This window comes from Lissotriton vulgaris, chromosome 7 (assembly GCF_964263255.1).
Source record: "Lissotriton vulgaris chromosome 7, aLisVul1.2, whole genome shotgun sequence".
Taxonomy (NCBI): Eukaryota; Metazoa; Chordata; class Amphibia; order Caudata; family Salamandridae; genus Lissotriton; species Lissotriton vulgaris.
In genome coordinates this window covers 1,399,228,777-1,399,255,947 of record NC_141695.1, presented here as the reverse complement: position 1 = coordinate 1,399,255,947, position 27,171 = coordinate 1,399,228,777, and the positions used below count along the sequence as shown (strand labels likewise).

Below are 27,171 nucleotides of genomic sequence, written 5' to 3'. Positions count from 1 at the left end.
CTTGCATATTGGGGGTCCCTGGGTCATATCTGCCCAAACGCCGATATTCCGAACGATTGAAAATGACTTTTCTTGAGAAACATTTGGATTTGGATTATCATGTCCTATACTTTGGAATTTTTGAAAGACTGACTTTGAGGATGCTATAAATTACTCAAGTCTGCGGTAAAATTGATACCTAGTCACTTTGAATAAGAATGTACTTACGTCTCGTCTAACATTTGGAAGAAATATCTAGTTATATGACAACAGGATACCGACATAACTTGAAGGAAATAAGAACGCCCTGAAGAAGTTCTGTTGTACAGAACGAAACGCGTCGGCTGGCTGTGGTACATAAACTTAAGGAAAATAAAAGCATTTGAATATACACCAAGATTCAGCGCTTCAATAAGGACTCTAAGTGATATGATTTGATTGGACTTATTGTGCAAGTGGTGCTGTGCCAAACTTTGGAATATTCTCCACTACTCTCTAATACTAACTCTCTACTACTCATTCTCTACTACTCTCTACTACTCTCTCTCTACTACTCACTCCCTACTACTCACTATCTACTACTCTCTACTACTCACTCTTTACTACTCTCTATTCTCTACTACTCACTCTCTACTACTCTCTCTCTACTACTCACTCTTTACTACTCACTCTCTACTACTCTCTACAACTCACTCTCTACTTCTCTCTCTACTACTCTCTACTACTCACTCTCTACTACTCTACTACTCACTCTTTACTACTCTCTACTACTCACTCTCTACTACTCTCTCTACTACTCTCTACTACTCACTCTACTACTCACTCTCTACTACTCTCTACTATTCTCTCTCTCTGCTACTCACTCTCTACTATTCTCTACTACTCACTCTCAACTACTCACTCTCTACTACTCTCTACTACTCTCTACTACTCACTCTCTACTGCTCACTCTACTGCTTACTCTCTCCTACTCTCTACTACCCACTCTCTACTACTCACTCTACTATTTACTCTACTACTCTCTACTACTCACTCTCTGCTCTCTATTACTCACTCTCTACTCTCTACCTCTCTACCTCTCTCTACTTCTCTCTCTACTAGTCTCTACCTCTCTACCTCTACCTCTCTACCTCTACACCTCTACCTCTCTAACTCTCTCTACACGCACACATATACACATATATATATATATATATATATGCATATATATGCATATGCATTTATATATATGTATGTATATATATATATATATATATATATATATATATATATATATACATACATATATATATAAACATATATAATCTGCATATCTATATAAATACAAATATAAATGCATGCATACATATACATATATGCATACATATGCATGTTATTTACATGAAAGTTTTAAAATCACTAATAAAAGCAAAGCTAAAAAGCCACCTCATTATAAACAGAATGGCTTTAACTTAAACGAGGGTGAGATCTATTGCATTTTCAATGCTTGTTTACTTTGGTTCCATCAAGAAGGCAATTAGATGCGTCACACATTTGCCATAAATTCTGAATGTTAGCACTCTAGTTGCTCATTAGATCACTGTAGTAAAGCTACTGCTCACCAGGGAAGTCTGCTGCTGGTGTTCAAAGTGCATGTTTCGGTCTGCATGTCAGAATTTTTTTAGTGAAATAGAAGAGGATTTGAGAAGTCACTCAAAATGTGCCCTAATTTTTCTTTCTGAAGCACTAATCATACTTTCTATGGCAAAATGAGCTCCCTCATTTTGTTCCTTTTTAAATTAAATGTTTTCAGACTTACCACTTCATTCCAATCAAGATGGCTTCTGGTGTGCCATACTTTTGTCATAAGTAAGACTGTTAGCGCTCTAGTTGTTCTTTAGAACACTCTGGGACATTCTGTCATTGGGCTATACTTGGGCTACATCTGGGTGATATTTGGGCTACATTTGGGCTCTTTTGTCTCTGGTGGCCATCTTGGGAGACTGCATGTCAGAAATAGAAGAGGATTTGAGAAGTCACTCAAAATGTGCCCTAATTTCTCTTTCAAAAAACACAGTTGATGGACAGAATGTAGAACAATGTCATACATTCACCCCAGTACAAGGATCTGGGCCTAAATCCATCTTTTTTTGCACTCCACACCACCCTGGGTTTGACACTGGCTATATGCAAATCAGCTCTGACCCTGTGCCTCATGGGAACAGTCCAGTCTGAACTACCAAGCCATGTCTTTCCCAGACCGGAATCAAGCATCCAAGGACCGGTTTCTGGCTATCAGCCTTCATCAGCCTGGATAGCTTGACTCCAGTGGTGTGGAGAGCCTGGGACTCACGTCTGAGTATACCCAGCACACTCAGGGTGAAAAATACAAAAAACACAGTTGATGGACAGAATGTAGAACAATGTCATACATTCACCCCAGTACAAAGATCTGGGCCTAAATCCATCGTTTTTTTGCACTCCACACCACCCTGGGTTAGACACTGGCTATATGCAAATCAGCTCTGACCCTGTACCTCATGGGAACAGTCCAGTCCGAACTACCAAGCCATGTCTTTCCGAGACCGGAATCAAGCATCCAAGAACCGGTTTCTGGCTTTCAGCCTTCATCAGCCTGGATAGCTTAACTCCAGTGGTGTGGAGAGCAGGCTGATGAAGGCTGATAGCCAGAAACCGGTTCTTGGATGCTTGATTCCGGTCTGGGAAAGACATGGCTTGGTAGTTCGGACTGGACTGTTCCCATGAGGCACAGGGTCAGAGCTGATTTGCATATAGCCAGTGTCTAACCCAGGGTGGTGTGGAGTGCAAAAAAACAATGGATTTAGGCCCAGATCCTTGTACTGGGGTGAATGTATGACATTGTTCGACATTCTGTCCATAAACTGTGTTTTTTGCATTTTTCACCCTGAGTGTGCTGGGTATACTCAGACGTGAGTCCCAGGCTCTCGACACCACTGGAGTCAAGCTATCCAGGCTGATGAAGGCTGATAGCCAGAAACCGGTCCTTGGATGCTTGATTCCGGTCCGGGAAAGACATGGCTTGGTAGTTCCGACTGGACTGTTCCCATGAGGCACAGGGTCAGAGCTGATTTGCATATAGCCAGTGTCTAACCCAGGGTTGTGTGGACGCAAACAAACGATGGATTTAGGCCCAGATCCTTGTACTGGGGTGAATGTATGACATTGTTCTACATTCTGTCCATCAACTGTGTTTTTTGCATTTTTCACCCTGAGTGTGCTGGGTATACTCAGACGTGAGTCCCAGGCTCTCCACACCACTGGAGTCAAGCTATCCAGGCTGATGAAAGCTGATAGCCAGAAACTGGTCCTTGGATGCTTGATTCCGGTCTGGGAAAGACATGGCTTATCTGTTTTCATTGTTACACTACCGGACACTGGCCAGGGTCCCCCTATACCCTCAGTTAAACTAATCTCTTGGAATATTGCAGGCATCAGTCTAAATTATTGGACGATGTTTAGTTGGAATACATCAGGAGATTTGACATAATTTGTTAGCAGGAAACTTGGTCTAAAGAGATCATTGTGATGGATGGCTACCATGCTCATAACATGCCTGCCACCCCTTCACCACCTGGGAGGGCAAAAGGAGGGCTGGTAACCTTAATCACAGTTACATTTGGTTCTATAAAAGCTCACTGTGAAGGATCGTCACAATGGTTCTAACTGATTATGATAGTAAATCTGATGCAGCTTTGGGTTTTACTTGTAAATTGGTACTACAATATCTTTGACCCAAAGAACTGTCATGTCATAGAAGCCCTACAAATGGAAATCACGAATGTTTCTGGGAAGTGGCAGCCTTTGTGTGTTCTGTGGGTGGTTGACTTTAATTGTATGTCTTGTGAGCACAGCAATGAACACGTTTGTGGTCTCTTGGACACAGTGGGACAGCCTCTGATGCACGTTATCTACACCCCACAAGACGTGGCTCCAAACACCATCTTTATCGAGAATGATCTGGATAGTTTAAGCAATAGTTTCTCAGTCCAGTGTCCCACTTTTGTTGGCGACGATAGGGACATTTTTATTGATTTTATGTTTATTTCCAGGGAATTTTCTTCATTTGTCTGTGATTTTAATATATAACCAAACCGTTCAAGTGACCATAACCCACTCACTGTCTTACTTAAAGTAATAGCTCAGGCAGCGGGAGCGATAGTCGCTGGATTCACTATAACCGCAATAAAGGGGTAAGAATAAACTGGGGTGAGATAAATCTGCCACAATTTGAGGGTGAAATAGTCAAAACAAACCATAATCTGATAATGGAGTGCCTCCAACAGGATTTTCCCTCAGCCATGATCATTCAAAACTTTGAAAGAATCTGCACTAATGTAGCTAATAGACTAACGTCCCTGGCTAGGTCCATACAGCACCTAGAGACACATGGTTTAATGCCGAATGCTCCAGAGCCCACAAGAACCTAAACATTGCCCTCCAATATACCCCTGGTAATAGAGCACAAACCAAAGATGCTAGACGACTATGTAAAAGCAAAATCAATAAAAGAAAAGAGGAGTTGAGGCGTTTAGCATGCAAGGATTTGGAGACAGCAAGTGCTCTTAAAGATAGCAAAAGTTTCTGGGCCATTATTAATCTACCACAATTTAAGGAGGAGGTGAAAAAGATGGACTCAATGATTCTGAGAGACACTTGGGAATCCCATTTTGCAACCATATTTACCCCAGGTGGTTGGAGTTTACAGCGAGCAATGAGGACCTTACCATAGATCTAGCACAGGCTGCTGGGCTCAGTGCCTCATTTGCAGTGGAAGAGGTTGAAGAAGCGTTAGCGAAAGGAATTTGATAGAAGGCCCCAGGTCCAGATGGAGTCCCATTAGACCTATTCAAAATAAACATTAATCTTTGGGCTCCCCTGTGACAAATGTTTTTAAATCAGTTGTGATTGGTCTAATCCCAGCATCCTGGATAGAGGCCATTGTCGTACCTGTGTTCTAAAAAGGGAATAGAAATGATCCAGCCTTTTACAGGCCGATTTCCCTTATCGATGCTACTGTCAAGGTGCTGGGTAGGGTAATTCTGGCTCAACTAGAGAACTGGGCAACTGACAAGGAGATCATCTTGAAAACCCAACATGGCTTCCATAGGGGGATGGGCACTAGCGAGCAATGCCTATATTTTCCCTGATTTATGGGCAAGTACTTGAAGGCAAGGGGGGGGGTCTATCCACCTTGCCTTCATGGACTTGTCCAGTGCATTTGATACTGTTAACAGGGAGAAATTGTGGGCATTAATGGGAGAAATGGGTTTTGAAAAGGCACTGATCCTGCTTTTAAGAAGACTCCATGCTAACACCTCCGTCACCATAAGATGTGGCCCACAGGGAGAAAGACTAAGCCCATTGTTTTCACAGAAGGAGTTTGTCAGGTGTGCATTTTAGCTTTTTTTCTTTTTCTGATTTATACTAATGGTTTGGAAGCATTTTTACTTGGAAAGAAAATTGATTTCCCCCTTATAAGAGGCAAACCAGTCCTGCTACTTTCGCACGCGGGTGATACTGTGATCATGGCCTTGATGGCCAATAGCTTACAAACATCGCTGGATGCCTTTACAGATTTTATGTTGGCCCTTAACCTGAAGGTCAACTTTTCAAAATCTTATATAATGGTATGTGGTCCAAAAAAGACTAAAATTTGAAGCTTATCGAAAAGGTGGAAACCTTCACATATTTGGGAAATATGGTCAATACAGAGATTAAGTGGGAACCCCTGGTCATGGCAAGAGCTCAGCAGACAAGTAGAGTTCTGGAGGGGCTGTTTAGGTTTGCCTGTAAGTTGGGCCATAATCCGGTGCCTGAGCTGGTTATTTTATTCAGTTTCATAAACTTTTATTCGATTACCACTTATTTGCAATCATAAAAAGTACACGTTAAAAACAGTAAACATAGACGAAACAATTTTTAAATTTGAGAGGAGAATAATAATTTCTAATTTAAAACGCAAAAATTAAAAAAAAAAAAGAAAAATTAAATTAAAATGTAAAAATTATAAGATAGAAATACGTAAGCTTTAAGGTGGAAATTTCAAGTCAGTGATAAGCTTGGCGTATTTTAATACTAGCTTTTAAAAAAGTGACTATGCACTTCGCAACATGTGGCGAGTCCAAAAGCTGCAAGGAAAGGAATGCAGGGTGACATAGTCTATGACCAGAGGATTGGAGAAGTGGGAGAATCCAGGATTTTCGTGGTGATTTATAATATTTACAAAAGAAGATAATATGAATTGTTGATTGTGAAGAAACTCCATCACATGGGCAGTTCATGAGAGTACGAGACCAGTTTTGATCTTCGGGAAAAGAAACTAAACGGAAAAAGGTGTTGAAACGAAATCTCGTCAAAAGATATTTCTCGTAATTAGACAGATAGTACGTCAGATAGGGTTGGATACCTTTAACAATTTGGATTGCACAGATTTGATTGTTCGAAGATTTTGTAATCTCCATCTGGTTGCGCAATTCTCTCAGATGGACCAAGCACATCTTCTTTAATTCTTTTCTGGAGATGTCTTCAACACTAGGTGGATCGTCAAAATAAGACCTACGGCCAAGATCATTGAAAAAGTTCCGCACATAAACCAACCAGGGGATCCTGTGCCAGTTGGTTAAGGCTATACAGTCCGTGACCAAGGATCGTGTCAGATGACACTCTGGTTTGGACCATATTCGTTGCCATAATAGAATTGGTTGGGAACGAATCGTGTCTGTAATATATTCCATACCAAGCTCATTGTGTGAAGCATAGTTCGGGGCGCTTTGCGGAAGTGCCAGCAGATATTTAACAAAACCGTTCTCTGTTATCTGTATGGGGTCTATGTGGCCATAACCCCAAACGCCTGCTCCATAGGTAGCCACACTATGGCATTTAGCATAGTAAATTTTCAGGAGTTCGGGTGGAGCGGGTTTGCCTAACTTTCTCGAAAAGGAGACCAGGGCCGATGTTGCTCGCTGGAAGAGTAGTTTTCTACTGGCCGTAGCCTGCCACCAGTTTAAGGAGTCATCCACGAGGATGCCCAGGTATGGGTATACAGAAGTTTTCTCCAATCTTGTATTGTCCACCAATATTGGTTTGGGATTCTTGATCCTGGGACCTATATGCATGGTAAATGTCTTTTTTATATTGATTTTCAGACCAAATGAATCCATAAAGCTGCAGTATTTGTTGAGTTGTTTTTGAAGTTGATTCAGCGTTCGGGCTAAAATGACGGAATCATCTGCATATAGCAGTGTTGGTATTGGACGATGATTTATCTGGGGTAGATCCTGGCTCCCTTCCAACATGGCCTGCTCTAGTCCATTTGTGTAAAGATTGAACAGGAAGGGAGCCAGTACACATCCCTGTCTTACTCCCTTTGCTATTGAAAAGGGGCGAGATAGCTCACCGCTGACGCCAAATCTGACACACCCTGTGGCGTCAGAGTAGAGTTCCCGAGGAAAGCTATAAGGGGTGGGTCCACTCCGAGATCACCAAGTATTGACCAAAGTTTAGCGTGCTGAACACAGTCAAATGCCGCGCTAAGATCGACATATACAAGAAAGATATTACCTCCTTTTGCACCTACGTACTTTCCAGTCAAAAGGGCGAGGTTCAGGGCCTGCTCCACGGTCCCAAGACCCTTCTGGAAACCATATTGCAGGTCGGTCATGATGTTGTTTTCCTGGGCCCAAGATTGTAAGCGATCCAAGAGCACCCGACCTGCAATTTTGCCCATGGAATCCAGAAGGGAAATTGGCCTATAGCAGGCCGGATCGTTCCGATCGCCCTTTTTAAAGATGGGGAGCAGGATTGACGTTGACCATGACTGTAGCAGCCCTACAGATGTTACTGCTGCCAGAACCTGAGTAAGTATTGGTGACCATAGTTCGGTATTATGGAGAAAAATATCCAATGGGACTCCGTCAGGGCCAGGAGCTTTTCCGGGTTTCGACGCCTTGAGTGCTTTGGTGATTTCCACATGGTTGAAATGGATGTTTATCGGATAGATATTCTTCTCCAACTTATGAGCTCCGCTATGAGCTATTCCTACTGTGTCTAATTGAGAAAGACCAAAGCAAAATGTTTATCTGTTGTGTCTTATGGGGCGGGAGTGTGGGGCTACCATAAAAATCTCCTGTTACAATTAGTGGAAAATAAGTTTATAAAAAGATTATTGATGAATCCAAATAGCTCTGCCACTTCTTTCTCTCATCAAGAACTGGGGATGGAAAACATAGAAGATCTCTTTGGCATTGCCCCCTGCTCTTATGGACCAAAATATGGGAGTCTGAAGAGTACTGTTCTCCAGGGAGTTTATTGAAAACTGTATTAACTTGGATAAGTCTTTGAAGATCCCCTGGCTCCGTTTTGTGAGGGAGAGGTTATTTGAGATTGGTTTGGGCGAGTACTTTGACACTACTACGAGTATTCCCACAGGCGCTAAGGGTATTATAAAAGAGGCGCATTACACATGGGCAACTTTGCATCATACTCAATTGGCGGCAACAGGTCCCAGTTGTTTTTTATACTCCTAAACAGCAGTTTTACTTATCCTTCACTACGAATATTCAGACACGTTTCTGTTTAACAAGATTCCGCTTAGGCACTCTGCACTTTCTAGTGGCATTTCCTAAACAATCTGGGTGGACAGAAAATCTCATTCCCTGTGCCTGTGACAACATGGCAACCCAGAGCACGCAGCACTTTATTCTTTTTTGCTCAGTTTACAAGGAACCAAGGAGAATATTTTTGGCACCACTACTAAAGAACATTCGTCCATGTACATATGTTGAGGGGTTCAGATATCTGCAATCGCTGACCAGTCCTGCTATTTGTAGTGCTGTGTCAAACTTTATTAAAACTGCAATGGCTATTAGAAAACGTTAGGAAATACAGTAATTGAAGGGGAAGGAGAAATACTTCCTATGGTTTAATTTGATCCAATATGACATTTTATAGCCGATGATGTATCTATTTTACATGTGATTTTTTTTTATTAATAAGGATTTTTTATATTTTTAAATGTATTGTCTGCTTGTCAAACTTTTGTGGTCTTAGTGCGAATAAAAATTTTCTTGACTTGACAAGCAGACTTCCAAGTTGAGACAGATCATCACCTTTTCAACAGGAAGTTTTGACTTCAGGTCATGTCCCTTTGGCTATGGGAGACTGATCAACATCAGCCCTGATTACACAGCAGCTCTTTGAGTACTCTGTGGAGCACTCCCTTCCTTAATCAAGAATAACATGGGACTGGATCAACGTAGGGTGGTTTTGTTTCCCACTCATCTATACAATTTAAAGACAAGAGAAGTGGATCAACTGTCACGATTTAGAACCTGATTGGGGTGGTCCGCCTTCAAGAGGCCTTCTCAGGCCATTCTCCAGACACAACCTCTGTACTCCCCTGACCTTGTCCCTTGCTACCTGCTGTCCCTGCACTGCCTGCTTCCCCTGTGTTGCCTGCTGCCCCTGTGTTGCCTGCTGTCCCTGAGCTGCCTTGGCGCTGCCTACTGGCCCTGTGCTGCCTGCTGTCCCTGAACTGCCTGCTGTCCCTGTGCTACCTGCTGCCCCTGCACTGGATGCTATCCCTGTGTTGCCTGCTGTCCCCATGCTACCTGCTCTTAGACCACCTACCAGGACCAATAATGGGGCAGCCACACAACCACGCAGTGGATGCACATAAGGGCGCACCTCCAAACCAACACCGGTTGCATAACGCCCAGCAACAGCACCACTGGCCCTCTCCCCACCCGATCATACACCTTCAAGAAACTACTGGACCTGGACCACGGAAGGCGAAACAACAGCTGCGTCTCCTGCTGCCCACTATCCACCAAAGGACCCTTCACCTGCGAACAATGCCACTTCTCACATGCCTGCTGCGCCTGCACTTCCCCCTGTCCCTGGCCCTTTATTTCCACCTATCCCCTCCACTGCCTACTGTCCCTGCACTGCCTGCTGTCCCTGCTCCTGCATGGCCTACTGCCCCTGCTGTGCCTGCTGCCCCTGTGCTGCCTGCTGCCCTGCCTGCTGTCCCTACCCTGCTGATGTCCCTGTGCTGCCTGCTGCCCCTGCACTGCCTGCTGCCCCTGTGCTGCCTGCTATCCCTACGTTGCCTACTGCCCTTGTGTTGCCTGCTGTCCCTGCACTGCCTGCTGCCCCTGCGCTACCTGCACTTGGCCCACCTACCAGGACCACTAATGGAGGCCACCACACGACCAGTCAGAGGACGTGCACAACAGGTGTGCAGCCAACCCAACACCGGTTGGATAACGCCCAGCACCAGAACCCCTGGCCCTCTCCCCACCTACAAAAGATCCCACACCACTCCTGCCCCAAGACCAAGAACACCCCGCAACCACTCAGTTTTATACTGCTTAATGCCCCCTCAATCTTCACACATGACATGGAAATCTGGGACAACATCACCACCCTCTCCAAGGACGTTGCCTGCATCACCAAAATGTAGCTCAACTCCTCCCCAAACCCTGACATCACCACTGCCACTCCTGAAGGATACAAGATGATACACTGGGAACATGACAACAAACAAAGCGGAGGCATCACCATCATCTTCAAGGAAACCATCAAATGCACCATCGCCAATGCCAACCCCTCACCTCTCATGGAACACCTAAACGTCCTCCTACAAACCGACGCAAAGACCTTGATAAGCGGCATCTCCAACCTCATCGCACCCATAGCAATTGACTCTCCCCACTACGTTCTACTCGGAGACATCAACTTCCACATCGATGACCCTAATGATTCTAACTCCATGTAAACGTAAATGTAAATGTAAATTGATACTTGTATAGCGCACTACTCACCCGCAAGGGTCTCAAGGCGCTTCTCCTGGAGACAGGCGCAACATCGCCCTCACCCAGCTGGTCACTGAACCCACTCACAAAGCCGGACACACACTCAACCCCATCTTCACCTCCAGTGACAGAATCAAATTCAGCCATACCACTGAACTCACCTGGACTAACCACACCATTATACACTTCTCCATCACGATGCCGAGCACAGCAACACATGGTGCTGATATCCTCCCACCGCAGCTGGAGCAAGGTCACTGAAACTCAGTGGTCACAGGCATTCATCACCACCCAACCTGAATCTCAACACACCTCAATCTGGCCATCCAACACTTCGCCATCTGGATCACCAACAGCAATGACAGATTTGCCCTACTGAAACCTTCAAAATCTAACAACATCCCCAAACATTCCAACTGGTAAAGCCAAGAACTCAGGATGGCCAAGCGCAACCGCCACCAACTGGAGAAACAATGGTGCACCACCAAGAACCCTGCTGACAGGGCAGCTCACAAAACAACCCTAAGCATTTATCACTGGCATATCAAATAATCCAAAAAAGCAGCTATCACCACCAGTATCGACTCCGCAGCCAACCACACTAAGGAACTCCGCAAAATAGTCCAAGAATTCTCCAACCCACCAACCATAGCGAACACCATCCACACCGCCCAAGAACTGTGTGACACCCTCTTAAACTACTTCCACAGCAAGATCACCAGCATCTACAACAATTTAAACATCCAACCCACCACCCTTGACCCCGACAACCTCAACTAACCAGCGAACTACAGCCAAACATCACCACCTGGTCACCGCTCACCGCTCTGAGCACCTCAGCCATCATGTCTTCTATCCACTCCGGGGTGCCCAGCAAGCCCTGCCCCCACTCACCTTTACATCCTTGCAATGGACCCATTAGCACTCTTCTCACTGGCATCCTCAGCACCTGCACAACAACCTTCCTGAACAGTTAGAAACACACAAACGTCAGACCCCTCCTAAAGAAAACCCCTCCTGATCCCAATGATCTTATAAATTACTGTCCAATTTCCCTGCTCTGCTACTCAGCCAAAGATCTTGAGAAAGCCTTCAACCGGCAGCTCACCGAATTCCTGGCCAAAACCACCTACTGGATGCCTCTGAGTCAGGATTCTGGGCCCACCACAGCACTGAGACAGTGGAGATTGCCACCACAGATGACCTCAAAACACTCAACTGCAGAGTAACCATGGCCCTGATCCTCCTCGACCTCTTTGCAACATTCAACAGAGTCTCCCACAACACTCTCATCAACAGACTCCACAACATAGGCATACAGCAAGACACCCTCAAGTGGATCGCCACCTTTCACACAGTATGCACACAGAGCATCTGACAGCCTCCCTTCACCTCCGCACCTAAAGACATCATATGCGGAGTACCACAAGGATCACCCCTCAGCCCCACCCTTTTCAACATCTACATCAACATCTACATAACCCCCCTCTCAAGTTTCGCCAGATCCCATGGACTCAACATATTCGTCTACTCAGGTGACACTCATCTGATCCTCTCTTTCATGAGGGCCCCTCCAATGCCAAAACCAACTTCTGCAATGCCCTGATCAACATAGCAGAATGGATGAGGGAAAACTGCCTCCAGCTCAACTCTGACAAAACTGAAATACTGATTTTCGAGAAGAGCACCTCTGCATGGCAATTCAGTTGGTGGCCTGCAGAACTCAGACTCATACCCACACCGATCGACAAAGGCACGCAACCTCTGTATTATCCTTGGCAGCAAACTGACCATGAAATGTCAAGTTAACACAGACGCCTCCTCCTGCTTCCACACACTCCTTATGCTCTGCAGAATCTTCAGATCGATTCCAACCAACAACAGAAAGATTGACTCTCAGGCACTCGTCAACAGCCATCTAGACTACGGCAACGCCCTCTATGCCTGCATCTCCATCCACCTCCTCAGAAGACTCCAGACCATACAGAATGCTGCAGCCATACTCATCCTGGACCTCCACAAACAAACCCACATCACCTTCCACCTGAGAGACCTCCACTGGCTCCCCATCCAGTAAAGATGCAAGTTCAAGTTCCTCATGCACGCCTACATAGCCCTCCATGACCTAGGACCTGCCTACCTCAACCATTGACTGAACTTCCTCCAACGCCCTCAAGACACCTGTGCTCCTCTTCACTTGCCCTTGCACCCCCCATCCATCACAGCCACAGCGGTGCCCGCTCCTTCTCCTACATCGCTGCCAAGACATGGAATGACCTTCCTCTCCAGCTCCATACAGCCTTCTCGATGGCAGACTTCAGAAAGAGACTCAAGACCTGGCTCTTTTATGGAAACCCAGCACCCAGATGCCCCTATGTGTGACAGTGCTGCACTTTACAAATGCTGTTTGATGATGATGAAACTTTGTGTAAAGTAATGCTTCTCATAGCAGTTAGCAGTGCGCAAAATCAAGTGTGAGGTTCATGCATCTGCCTGTCATCATCCTCCCTGAATTAGTAATCATGGCTAGACACAAGTGCAAGTCTAACCTAGGAACCTCAGCCTCCTCACCCTGAACAACAGAAACTGAAGTCTCAACCTTCACCTAATCATCTAACAAATGGCAGGGCTCAAAAAGAATTACTCTGCAGCCCACTTCTAACAAAGTCTACATAAAATGTATAAAGGTATCCCTCTCTGAATCATGCTCACCTTAGTATCTCGATCTCCATCCTCTAGCCACAGGAACAGGGGCAGTAAATGTCCTCTATCCGGGGAAGCAATCATCATCCTACATCTTGTGCCGTGCTAAACAAGGTTGTCCAAAATGTCCATTAGCTTCATTGTTCAGACTAACATACTCAGAATCCTGCTACTATACATATGTCATATGCTCACAGTACACACACATGCACTCAAATGAATACATGATGTGAGCACAAAGTTTTACACAACAGCAGAACTTTCAACAGTGGAACTATGCCCGAGAGAGGTCAGTAGTTCATGCCTTCACTGACACAGGAAAAAAGGTCTGGTCACACTACGAATCATAAAACATGGCATGTTGCCGCCACCACTTTGTGTTACACCCAGAATAGGGGCAGTAGTCCTCTGTCTAGAAGAAAGGTGCTACTTAGTGCACCTCTCCAAGTCACAGAACAGGTCGTGGACCTCGATTTGTGTTTGCCAGGCCCAGACCTCCACACACAAGCCTGATTATTATGCCAGGACAAAAATAAAATTCACATGCAGTGGGCACTCAGTGCAGTAGAACATACCAGTAAACCATGCAGTGCACTTTCCTTTCACAACAAAGACACTATGATATCTTGGCTTCCTAGGTACTCATGATTTGTGCTTGACATATGGCTTTCTTAGCATCTTGTTACATCTTTCATTTTGGGTATTTTTAACTTTCTAGTCTCTTACCTAACTGATGGTTGCAAGGTGGCTATTCATGTCGCAAATGTAACACTCATGTCCCGTTGGAGGTCATGACTCATTATAAGGACGGGTATGTATGCGAATATTCTTCTCTATGGCCCTCTTATCTTACGCCTTTCTCTTAACTCCAACTTGCTATCTGCAATACCTGCTTACATTTTTTGCAATTATCAATTACCATGTGTATTACTTGATTGTCGTCAGTGACTTCCATTGGCTCCATGTTTTGGATGTTAGAAAGTGTCATTAATACTTCTAGTTGGCGCCTGTGAACGTTGAATGATTTGTAGTTGCACTCTTCAGTGATCCTCAAACTAATGGCATTATCTTAAATAACACTTACAAACACCAGCAAGTTGCTTGTTGTGTGTGATAATTGATTCAACAAGAAGCTTGCATTTGTGTCACTGAAAGCTAATGTTACATTTCCCCATAACACATGAAGACCTATGTTCCTTGTCATCATCTACCAGATTGATTAACAGCTTTGTCACATTTGTCCATGTTAGTCAAGGTATCGATAAACTTTGGCATCCACTTCCCCCACTCATGTCTCAATGTTTGTACATCAGGCATATGAAATTGTGGTGTCCTAAGCAATGCAGCAGACTCTTTATCATCTAGGTTTGCCCTGCATTCTGTGTAAGAGTTCAACATACATTTTCACACTTCCATACTATTTCGAGACAAACTCAGAACTCTCAAGTTCATTGTTAGCTCAAGTTGAATATGCAGCAGAGTTCCCAAGTGTTGGGGAGAGGATGTGGCCTTATGGCTAGAGCTGCCGACTTTGAAGCTGGGGAAGCAGGTTCGAGCCTTGGCTTCGGCTCAATAACCTGTGATTCTGGGCTAATCACTGAATCTCTTCATGCTTACTAAAAATTGATGTGTTCTTGTGTAACGTAACTGGTGATCATGTAAAGCGCTCCAATACCTTCGGGTTGAGTTTGCGCTATAATAAATCTACAACAAAACAAATGTGTGGTCTACATGTCATTCTTCATTACTAATTGACTGCTCATTTTCTTATTCTTACATATTTCCCTACCTTGAACAATGGCATACCACCAATTTAAAACGGCTACTATGTGATGTCCCTGTACCTATGATGACAAGTGTCCTTAAGTTTGGCAAGGGACTTATGTACCAGACATGCACATTTAGTACTCAGAGAATAATGTCCCAAAGCTGTGCTCCATCTTCCAGGCAAAGTCTGAAACCACAAAGTCACAAGGCAGTCAAGTCTTCTGATCTACACCTGCTGAGTGAACACACTGACCCTGTAGATGTTGTGGGCATCATACGCAGCCTGTTGCCCAACAACAGTTGAAAATATTCAAACAAGTAGGAGATCCAACTCAATACTGTAAAGCATCTCATAGTTCCAAAACACAGGAAAGCTATAGCCCCATTGGGTGGATTTCATAGCTGTTGTGGTGATGATGCCAGCCACCCCGAGCCTGATGAACGAAAGACAGGACTGACTGTTCTCTGACTCTCATGGTGCTCCAATCATCATTGTCTAAAATGTATTTACACTTCCTCCTACCTATATGCACCCATAACATTGATGAAGTTTTCACTTTTTTTTTATTTGTCACAGAATGGAGCACACTGAGGTTGCCCTTTACCCGGAGGCAAAGCTGATTCATGGGATTCCTTTCATCAAATACTTTGCTGAAAATTGGGAGCAGGTGGAGGTGTTTCAAGCGAGAGAAGATGATATACTTATTGCCACGTACCCCAAGGCTGGTAGGTATGGTGCACCTACATTACACCACCTACTCCAAAACTGGTGCACTGGACAAGTACACCAACCTGCCCAATAAAGGGGAGTTGTGAGACCTCTGATCTCATTCATCCTTGGTGTTTGATATTTATCTGTGAAAACTGAGACCATCCCTCACTGAATGCGGAAAGATATGTGCTCATACCGACAGACCCTGTAAGGTTGCACTATCTGCATTCCCTTTTTTGCTGAAATGAAGTACAGGGAGCAAGACCCACCTACTCCTTCCAAGACAGAGTTTGTCTCAAAAGATCCTGAGTGCTTGTCACCTTCCTAGCAGGATATCTCTCACGTCTCCATTAGGTTCAGAGTTCGAAGGCTGCAATCTTTTGAGAGGTGAGAGAACTCAGTGGTGAGATGAAGAGCTTTTCTTCTCATCACTGAGTTTTCTCTCCTCTCTGAGGATTGCTGCCTCCATACTATGAATCTTCTCATTTTCATACTATAATGTCCTTCCCCGTCCACATGAGATCAGTCACCTGCTGTTTAACGCCTTGACGCCCTTGGGCTTAGTTCGCGCTCTATAAGTCCAATGCTTACTTACTATTCACTCTGCTCTAGTGCTTACTATTTCTTCAAGATAAGGTTCTACTCCTTTCCAGCCTCGGTTTCGGTTGTATGTCACAACCACATATTCCCTATCCACACAATCCTTAACAATGCGATCTTAATAACGACAGCATCTTAACCACGCATACCTTTACCATGCATGCCTTTACGAATTTAGTTGTAATGGCATAATTGGTAAAATCATATGGGTGGTTAATATTACACCCTAGCCCCTGGCCGAGACCTAAAACCCAGTCACCTGCCTGAGTTCTACCCCGGCCCCAGCCCGAAAAATAGCCCAATCCCCATGCTCTAACTCCTAAAAGCGGTCCTAAAAACAAATCCCACCAAAGCTCTAAAACACCCCCTCCCTGTTCCCTGAGCACTAAAACCTTGCCCAAGCCTTGAAATCTACTCAGATCCCCCCTACCATGAGGCCTAAATCATTGACCCCAGACCTAAACAGAAAACTCAGCCCCCGAGTCCTACAATTGTGCCCCAACCGTGTAAAATGACTCAGACCCTCCTGCCCTAGACCCTAAAACCTTAGCCCCATATTTAAAAACTACACCAGTCCCCCGCCCTGAGATCTAAATCCATCATCCACCCTTTAAATTAACCAGTACCCCCCCTGCCCTGCACCATAGAACCTTAATAGGTTTCATCTCTACACTGAAAATGTCCGCTTCATACACAGACAACAATGTATCTGAGCATCTAGTTCTAGACCAAAGGAGATCTAGATCTAGGTCAAACAATGTCTAGTCCCAGGTCTCATGAGGTTCAGCTCTAGATGAAAAGATCAAACACTAGGGCACAGAACGTTCATTTTTAGGAACTAGGCAGTTTACTGTAAAGCCAAAGGAGGTCCAGCTTGTGTGAGTGGAGGCCACGATGTCTAGTCCCAGATAAGTGGAAGTCTAACACCAAGGTACAACTTTAGAGATGGCCCCTTTGTCGAATCCAAGTTCACAGTGGTCAAGTCCTCTCTGTCCAGCCCAACATCATTGGCGATCCAGCCCCAGGTCACCTGAAGTCAATTTCAAATCCAACGAAACTACCTCCTACAGATCACATGTCCCTGGAGAGGCAAGAATGTACAGGTCTGTTGCAGGACCGTGGCCCACTTGCTGCTTAGCCCCCCATTAACACCTCGTGGCATTGTGAGTAGTAAAGGGACGGATTCTCCAAAAGGTTGACAATATAGAGCTCACAATAAACAGTTTCTCAACGTGAATCTTTGCGGTATGCAGCATATTACCATCCCTCTATCACTACTAACTTTGGGGTTTCCCTCGTTTTCTGCAGGAACTACATGGGTCAGTGAAATTGTAGATCTGATCATGAATAACGGTGACTCAGAAAAATGCAAACGGGATCCCATATATTGCCGGGTCCCATTCCTGGAATATGCTGTCCCTGGCTGTCCATCAGGTACAAACCGCAGCAGATATAGCAGTGATGGTGATGCACGCGGGCAGCAGGCGCAGTGACAGATAATGCAGAGGCTGTGCTTCAGTGGGAGGCTCAACAGAATCTTGCAGTACCGCTGGCTTTAATGGGGAAGTAGGGGGCTAATGAAATGTATACTGTTTGCTCCTCAAGTATATGCATCTGTAGGCACTCATGGCTTGCCTTAGACAGATCAGAACTATGGAAAATAGTAAATACAAGCCTGAAATGTTTGATGAAAGTTTTCAAAAGGGTTAGGCAATGGGAGGAAAGTGAATAGTTATGAACTGAGGTACTATAAATGATGACCTCATAGGATAGAGCACTAACGTTTAGCTTGTAGAAGTGGACCTGTATTTGAGAACTTAGGGATTCTGTAGGCTTAAGGAAGTATTTGTAGACTTGGCATGAGCATTTGCATGTGACACATTCATCTATGGAGAGCTGGCACATTTTCCATGTGCTGTCAGAAAATGGTCCTCTTTCCTGAGGCCTCGAATCAGTTTTGCACCCAGTTGTGGGCAGCTGAACTTTAACTTTCTAGGGCAGTGCTGTGATAAAGGCTTGAAGTAGACCATTTGTGTAGTCTATTCGCTATCTGATGGAGTGCCGCGAAGAAGAACTTACATTTGGTGGGGGAGTTGTACGAAACTCTGTAGAGCCACTACACTGGGGAACTATAAAGAACGGTGCAGGACAGCTCCCCTATAAGCCAAAGCCAGGTGATCTGGCTTTGTGGGGAGCTTTAGCGAATGGTGTAGGTCTGCTGGTTTACAGAAGCTTTAAGGATTGAAGCGGTTTCTTTGGATCTGATTTAATCTTGGATTTGTTTGTTAATGAAAACATTAGAGCCATCTCAAATGTCATCCTTTTCTTCTTCTCTAGGAACAGATGCGTTGCCTGCAGTCCCTTCTCCACGAGTGATAAAAACCCATCTCCCTGTCCAGCTTCTTCCAAAGACCTTTTGGGACAATGACTGTAAGGTATCAGACCCCCAGAATTGCTCCAGGAGGGCAAGGCATGAAGGGTTTATCCGTGAAAATGGAAGGGTCTGAGATGCGATGTTATTAGCTAGAGATGTTTGTGGCCCTTCTCTTTGATTCCTGTCTTGCCTTTGACTATTGATAACAGTTGGATGATCAATATTGTCTACCTTCACCCTCATTCAACAGGTTATTTATGTTGCTCGCAATGCCAAGGATATTGCGGTGTCCTACTTCTATTTCTACCAGATGGCAGTGGTGCATCCGCACCCAGGGACCTGGGAGGAGTTCCTGGAAAAGTTCATGGCTGGAGAAGGTGGGTTTTTTACATCTTGATCATGTTAATGTGTGTATGTTAATAGGACATTCAACTAAAGTATAAGTTGGCATGTTCATGTATTTATTTTAAAAAGAGGTTGTTTGCAACTTTGAAGTTACAGTCTCTGTGAGGCCTTCTCTGAGTCATGGGGCAATCTGTCAGTTATTGTGATGAGAACTGGCATTTTTCACTGTCCAAACATTATTCTAGGACTTATAATAATGCCAGCATGATTTTCTGGTGGCATTGGTACTCAAGGTTCTGTGAACACTAACTGGACTAGTTGGAATCCACTGATGCTAATGGGCCACCCTAGTTAGGGTTAAAGTGTCTGTTAAAGCCCAAGGCCCTCATTTATGGGGATTTGGCATAGGGCAGCGCAGCAACTCACCTTGCCGCCCTGGCCTCCACCAAAGTGAAAGGGCAAGAATGCACCGTATTTATACAATATGGTGCATTCTTGTCCTTTTCCTGTGCTGGTGCCGTTTTGGCAGCCGAACGCCAACGCAGTCACCCTTGCACCATGGTGCAAGGGTGCCTGTGTTGTCGGCAGGATTGTTTTTGTGCAGGAAGGGCCACCTACCTGCACAATAACAATCCTGAGAGGTGTTGTCCTCTTTCTATGTGTGCTGCAGAATTAATGTATCACGCATAAAAAGAGGAAAAACGAGGAGAAATGGAGATATTTATCCTTGTTACGCCGCACCTCTGGAGGCAGAAGATTTTGACACACTCGCAGGTTTACAATTCCTTGTAAATCTGGGAATGTGTCAAAAACCAAAGGTTAGTTGCATGAGAACACCCGCTGCAACGCCCATGGAATGCCTCTCTTGTGCAGAGTAAGGCGAAACAGCAATTTGTGCTACTTTGCCTTACTCATTGATTTATGGGGCCACTCAAAGCCACACAATATGGCTTTGCATGGCTTCATAAATTTGTCTCAGAGCCTTGTGTTACTCATGTACCACTTTGTGTGATGCAAAAGTGACGCAAGGCTCTCATAAATATGCCCCCAAACTCTCATGGCCACTGGATACTGGTTCCATTTTGAGTTGAGTGAATGTAATCACAGCCATTAAAACACACCTGATGGGTATACAGTGAAACAGGGCAAAAACGTTCAGCTTCTCTCTTGCTCATTAAGGGCAAAACCGAGTAGAACACATTAAAAAGAGGTTTAATATCATTTTTACGGGCCACATGCCTGTCCACCACCAGGCCATTGGCACAGGTGTCCCTACTAGGTTGTGGAGTGGCTACCCAGGAGACATGTCGAGGAGGAACTGCTGACGCACTCAAAGACATGGTTCTTTGCCACCTTTGCTATATCCTTGCCCCCCCCCCCCCCCCCCAGTAGAAGAAATGCTCTGTTTGGTCCAGGTTGACCTCTAAAAGCGTTGGTAAGCAGAAAGGTCTGTGCCTTTCATTGGCCTTGTGATTCAACAGTAGTGGCCTCCACTAAAGGTGGAAATGCACTTGGGACATATTTATGTAATTTGTGAAGCGGGGCAGTGCAGCAAGTCAACCTGCTGTCCTGCTGTGCATCACAGGGAAAGGGCAGGAATGCACCACATTCGTCCAATACAGTGCATTCCTGTCCTTTCCCCCTGCGATGGCGCCATTGTGGCAGCCTAGCGCCAACACAGGTATCCTTGCACCATGGTGCCTGTGTTGTAGGCAGGATTGTTTTTGTGCCTGAAGGGGTACTTTTCTGCACAAAATAAATCCTGATAGGCCTCTCAGTATGTGTGCTGCAAAATGCAGCAGACATAGAAATAGGAAGTAGTGAGGAGAAATAAAGATATTTCTCCTCGTTATGCCTGGGGAGGTGTATTTTTCTGGTGCATTTCCAGGTTTACAAGTCCTTGTAAATCTGTAAATCTGGGAATGTGTCAAAGACAGTTAGTTGGGAACACCCACTGCAACGCCCTTGGAATGCCTCCCTTTGGCAGAGTAAAACAACACAGCGATTTGCATTGCATTGCGTTGCCTTACACTAGATTTTGAAGCCATTCAAAGCCATGAAAAGTGGCTTTCTGTGGCCTGCGCATGTACCAAACACGTTGAGTGGTGCAAGCATGACACAAAGCTCTCAGAAATGTGCCCCTTTGTGTGCACTATCTGTTGATCAAAATGCTATGTTCTTCTAAGGCGCCATCAAAACACCTCAGCACCGTTGAGAAGGTGTGGCTGAAGGTTTCCACTTTACCCGCAGGCAATGATTTCCAGCAGGTGGGTTGCACGTTACCGTAGTGGACAACATTGCTTCAATCAGGGGCCATTTTTAACAACTACCATTCAGTGCTGCCATTTGCCATGAATAGCAACAAGTAAATAGCCTCTGCTATGCACATCTTTGACTCACTTAGTCCCACATCTTAGAAGTAGGAGTTTGGTGACAGACTTGTCACAATACATTATTACGGTGATCATCAACCTGGGAATCTGTGATGGTGCACTTACTTGGCTCAATTCTATCCTTAAAAATCATTCCTTTCAATTTGAGATGAAACCATTCAGTTCTAGGACACAAACACTAACGTAGGGGATTACCTGGAGCTTCTCCTTTTGTCCTTCACTTAATTATATAGTCCCTTGAAGATATAAAATAATTTGATTTCACCTTATTTACATATGCTGATGATACGCAGCTGGTTATATCACTCTCTGGGCCGAGCTGGCCATAGTGGGCACTGGGCGTTTCTCCGGTGGGCCAGAAGGGTGGGGACCCATGGGGGGGATTTTGTTACAGTTGGCCTGTTTTCCAGCAGTGTTGCAATATCGGCCACATGTAACAAAAGTGGGAGTGGTGCTTCCCACTCGCCCCTTCCCCCCTTTGGGGCTGGTCGAGCTGATTGCCAGGGCTGGTTTCAGTTCTCGGTTCGGCTGTGATCACTTTCCCAAGACACCGGTTGGTAATTGTGCGTCTCAGCTGAAACTCTGCCTCTCTGCAGTCGCTAGGTAGATGGACCATATTTACTTCAAGTTCAATGGAGAAAACTCAGAGTTGATGATAGTGGGTAATCATTCAAACATCTGGTCAAGTGCCTGGAGGCCTTCTTCCCTGGGATTTTTTTACACCTAGACGGCCAGAGTGAAAAATGTAGGTGTTACGTTAGATCCAAAACTTACTTATGACAACTAAATTAAGACACTCTCATCTAGCTTCTTCGGGATTTCTGGTTCATTCCTCCATTTGCTAAAAAAAACTGTGGTCACCTCCCACCTGGACTTCATCAGCGTTCTCTACCTAGGTCTCTCCCAGGCTCTTACAGATAATTCAAAACTCTGCAGCCCATCCACTCTTGTCAAGCGGATCCAGTTTAAGGCCTTTCTGATTTGCCTTCAGAGCTTTTTTATCAACACAGGACAGAGTTATATTCAAACTTTGATAATGCCCTGGAGTCCTGCGAGAAATATTTGCTCACCTGGCTCTCAGTTGGCCATGGTCCCTAGAATTAGCAAAAGGAGACAGGGAGGGTGCACCTTCAGATTTTTAGCCCCCAAAACACTGCATATACCAATCAACCTCTGAGGGAGCCCTACTGAAGGAATCTACAGAAATCCCTTTAAAACCAGACTTTACTACATCTACTTGCTCATTTGCTAAGTAATCCTTTAAACAGGATCCTAGTGCTGGGATGCTCTGATCCAAGCAAATTACAGGTAAATTCAGCAGCGGTCTACCTGCTGTCGCTCCTGGTCCTGAGCAGCAGTGGGAATAATTTCTTACTCCCTTGAAAGACTGCTAATGCTGCCCCATGGTTTTTTAAAAACTCCGCAAGCATTGCAGTTTGTGAAAATTGCAAAGTTAAAGCTATACTTAAAATGGGCACAGAAAACTTCACACATCCCTAGTCAAGATGTTTAATCTACATAGGAAAAACACATAGCCAGCCAGAAAACAATGGCTATGGTCAAGATGGCAAAGCTAGTTGTGTGAGGGACTTCCCACACACAACAACCTTAAAAAGCATGTCTGAGGCATCTGAACTGTAGATCACATGCTGTGCATAGCCTGCCATTTAGTGTTGGGTCCGGATGTTTGCACTTTGTTTTTGTTTGAAGAAGTCTTTTTCAGTCACAAGGTAGGTGACTCCTCCTTTCGGTGATAGTGTGCATTGTTAGATTGTTTTTTTTCACAATCGGGTTCGGATATGAATTGCTGCGCTCCTGTTCGGCACCGTTCTCTTCAATGTCCAATCCACTACCCTTGACGGTATTGTTTCTCAATTGCGTTTCCTATTCTCCTCATATCATTTCAAACCAAGTGTCTTCGATCAGAAAGCTCTTCAAGAGCCGTAGTGCCAGGCTCTGTAGCAATCGATCGAAGGGACTCCATTCAAGCTCTGTCTTGGGTGTCGCTTCAAGTTTCTGCACACCGACCTGCACAAAGTGTGCAATCTCTGTTTGTCTCCAGGACAGGATGAGAAAGACTGCGAATCGTGCAGGTCGTTTCGATCGAAGAAGACACTCAGTGGCCATCGGGCTCGACGTCACGAAATGCAACACCTTAGAGGCTCCATACCGGACATCTTAAGATTCCGACCAAGAACATGCTCAAGGAGCTGAGGAAGAAGAACATGTCTCCATGTCCAAAGCCGACTCCGACATGGAAGACGAGGAGCAAGTAACACTGGGTCAATATACCCTGAGTACAGAAACCCACTTGCCCCAACAACCAAAACCGAAAAAGGCTCTGATCTTTCCTCTGCCTGCAGGCCAAGGTCGGTACCGAGAAAGGTTTTGAGCACCCCGCTCCCGGGCCCGGTGCTGAAACAGAAAGAAAAGCCTTCCGGCTCAGGAATGAGTCGGCCGCCTACCGGCACGGAGCAGAAATCCTTGACGCCGAAAACCAAGCATGTCCATTCTCCATCTTTGTCCAAGCCTAAATCTTCGGTACCAAAGATTTTGGAGCCGAAATTTTCAACCCCAAAAACTGCAACTACAGAGAAAAAAAAAAGACTCCAACAAAAGATTTTCAGTCTTATGTTCTATCTCCGAATCTGAAACAAAAGGAACTGGTTATCAACCCAGGTACTGGACATAGTCATGCCAAATTACCTGAAAAAAGGAAATTGGCACATCAGGAGGAGCATCATAATCCCTTAAAGAAAAGGAATATGGGTACAAACCTATCACCACCTGATATTCCACCTCCTTCACCTACTAATCCTCACCTACTTATTAGCCCCACTAATTCACCACCACCCCTATCACCTGACCCACAGGATGAAGGGGATGGGGATGGGGATGTCAAGAGGCCACAAGATACTGATCCATGGGAGGATTATAATACTGATCCACATACAGACACTGACCCTGATTTGTATCAATCAAACCCATCACCTTCTGATGACAATATAGGTTATATTGAGCTTCCTAATAGGGCTTCCCACTAGCATGGGGTGGAATTACAAAAAGAAACTTTAGAGGAGGACTTCTTATTCGAGACATTAGGCTCCACTCAAAAAATAACACACACTTTACCAATGCTTAAGGGGATGCTTAAGCATGAAGACAAGGTTTTCAAAGACCCTGTCAGGGCAAGAATAATCACACCCAGGGTTGAGAAAAGTATAAGCCAGCACCTACTGATGCTGCTTGCATCAAAGATCAACTGCCTTTCGACTCTTTGGTGCTATCTAATGCTCGTAAAAGAGCAAATTCACAAACAGGTGAGGCCCCTCCTCCCGATAAAGAGTCCAAGTTAATTGATGCCTCTGGTAAAAGGTTACCTTCTCAGGCAGCCAATCACTGGTGCATTGCCAATGTTCAGACTTTGCTAGCCAAATATTATGGAGCTCATTATGATGAGTTGGAAAAACGTATCCAATATCTGCCTGATGAACATAAAGCCAAGGCAAATGATCTCATACAAGAAGGAAAACTCATTACCAATACCTCAATCAAACGTGCATTAGATGCAGCAGACACAGAAGCACGTGCAGTAAACATAAGCGTGGTGCTACGCAGACATGCATGGTTAAGAATATCAGGTTTCAAACCTCAGGTACAAGCCTCCATTCTTAATCAACCTTTTGACAAGGAACACCTATTTGGCCCAGCTGTAGACACCTCGCTGGAGAAAATGAAAAAAAGACACTGAGGTCAAGGGGTGGGCAGAATTTGCTTAATCGCGCTACGCGAAGCTCTGCGAAATGGTAAGAAATCTCCGCGAGCATGCAAAAGTTCAGCTGTTAGCGTGCTCGGGGAAAAATATCTCGCAAACACGCATTTTTAAAGCGCGAACAAGCAATTGCGGAATTTTGGGCAATTCTGCGTTCTGCGCAGAACGCGAAATTGCCCAAATTCCGTGAGCGGAACGGAATTTACCACCCAGGCCTACTGAGGTCGCAATGTCCATGGGAGCTTTACAATTCCCTGCTAGTAGAGGTTCCTTTTGCTGCTCCTTTTACAGGGGTGGTTCCAAAACTATTTCCACAGAACATCCCTCCTCCTCTTACAAGGGCAACAATCAATCGCCCTCATCAAAAGGATATTTTAGAGGAGGTTTTAGAGGAAACAATGGTAAGGGAAGAGGCGGAGGCAACTCCACAGCACTTCCCTGCTAATAACAAACAGTGACTTGCTTCCACTACCCTCTGATCATTCCATTACTGTCGGGGGACGCCTCTCTCAATTTCTCCCTGTCTGGAACACCATCATCTCAGGCAAATGGGTTCTACAAATTATACAATATGGTTACTGCCAGGAACTTACAGGCACTCCCTCAAACATTCTTCCAAGATCACATGCAGTGTCACAGGAACATCTCAGTGTTAAAGAGATAACAAAGTCCCAATTCAGAGGACCAATGGAATTTGTCCTGTGTTAGTGTTGGTACTACGAGTTTTATCTTTAGATAAGCATGTCGATAAATCGACGAGAAAGGCAAAGGTACAATGAAGTGTGATTAGTTATCAATATATATCAATTCCACACTATAATCTTAGGGACAAACATGGGTTGTAGGCAAGTTCAGTATAATTGTTTACAATACATTCAAGAAAACTAAAAATTAAATCAAGACTTATCACAATATATACTTGGTAACGTTGTTTTTAGATTTTATTACACATTATCAATTTACAATTCACAATTCATATAAAAACATCCTTAAAAACATTTTGCAATGTGCATATTACTAAAAATATTTTGCATAAATAAAACGAAAAGAATCACAGAGTCGACGCGGCGTTTCGGCTTTCTTTTGTACACCTTCCTCAGGACTGATTCTTATTGCTCCAGATGGAATTATTGCCCATGTGGAAATTGTTGTTATAATGAAGGTCCTGTGTGTGTGGGATGATCAACTGAGCACAAGATACTGGCTTCAATTTGTAAGGTGTGCTGTCTCTAAAAAACAAAGGAGTAATTTCAATTTTCCTTTTGGTCTCGTTTGTCTATTTGTTTATAACTCCAATTTTCATATCTGTGTGTACTTCTGCCGGATTTTAGCTGCCAGAAGGAGCCACCTCTCGAATGCCGTATGATTGAAACGAGGACAGGCTGCCAGAAGACAGGAGCAGGGAGGCCGGAATTAGTTACGAAGTGAACGACAATCCTGTGAGGCGAATCCCTAGCGTGTTGATCGTCTCTACGTCAGGCGCAGACCTAATTGAAAGAGGCCTACGACTGTAATGACCGATCCCCCGGGTCTTATGGGAGAATATTACCAATAACCTTCATAAAAACGATGGCTCCTTTATTGGTAGCTAATCACACTTCATTGTACCTTTGCCTTTCTTGTCGATTTATCGACATGCTTATTTAAAGATAAAACTCGTAGTACCAACACTAACACAGGACAAATTCCAT

General features: G+C 44.6%; 1 protein-coding gene across 7 annotated transcripts in view; it reads left to right on the top strand.

The window, feature by feature from the left end:
- Positions 1-27,171, top strand: part of LOC147705718 (sulfotransferase 1 family member D1-like) — a 190,102-nt gene that overhangs the window by 105,587 nt on the left and 57,344 nt on the right. For 6 of the 7 annotated variants that reach the window (XM_086932145.1, XM_086932146.1, XM_086932148.1 and 3 more), the window contains 4 exons: positions 15,862-16,010; positions 17,905-18,030; positions 18,934-19,031; positions 19,221-19,347. In XM_086932145.1, coding sequence (XP_086788271.1) covers positions 15,863-16,010; positions 17,905-18,030; positions 18,934-19,031; positions 19,221-19,347 — 499 coding nt within the window. In that variant the 5' untranslated portion in view covers position 15,862. Of the gene's footprint in view, positions 1-15,834; positions 16,011-17,904; positions 18,031-18,933; positions 19,032-19,220; positions 19,348-27,171 lie in introns of all 7 variants that reach the window. The other variant, XM_086932149.1, reaches the window with a different exon arrangement.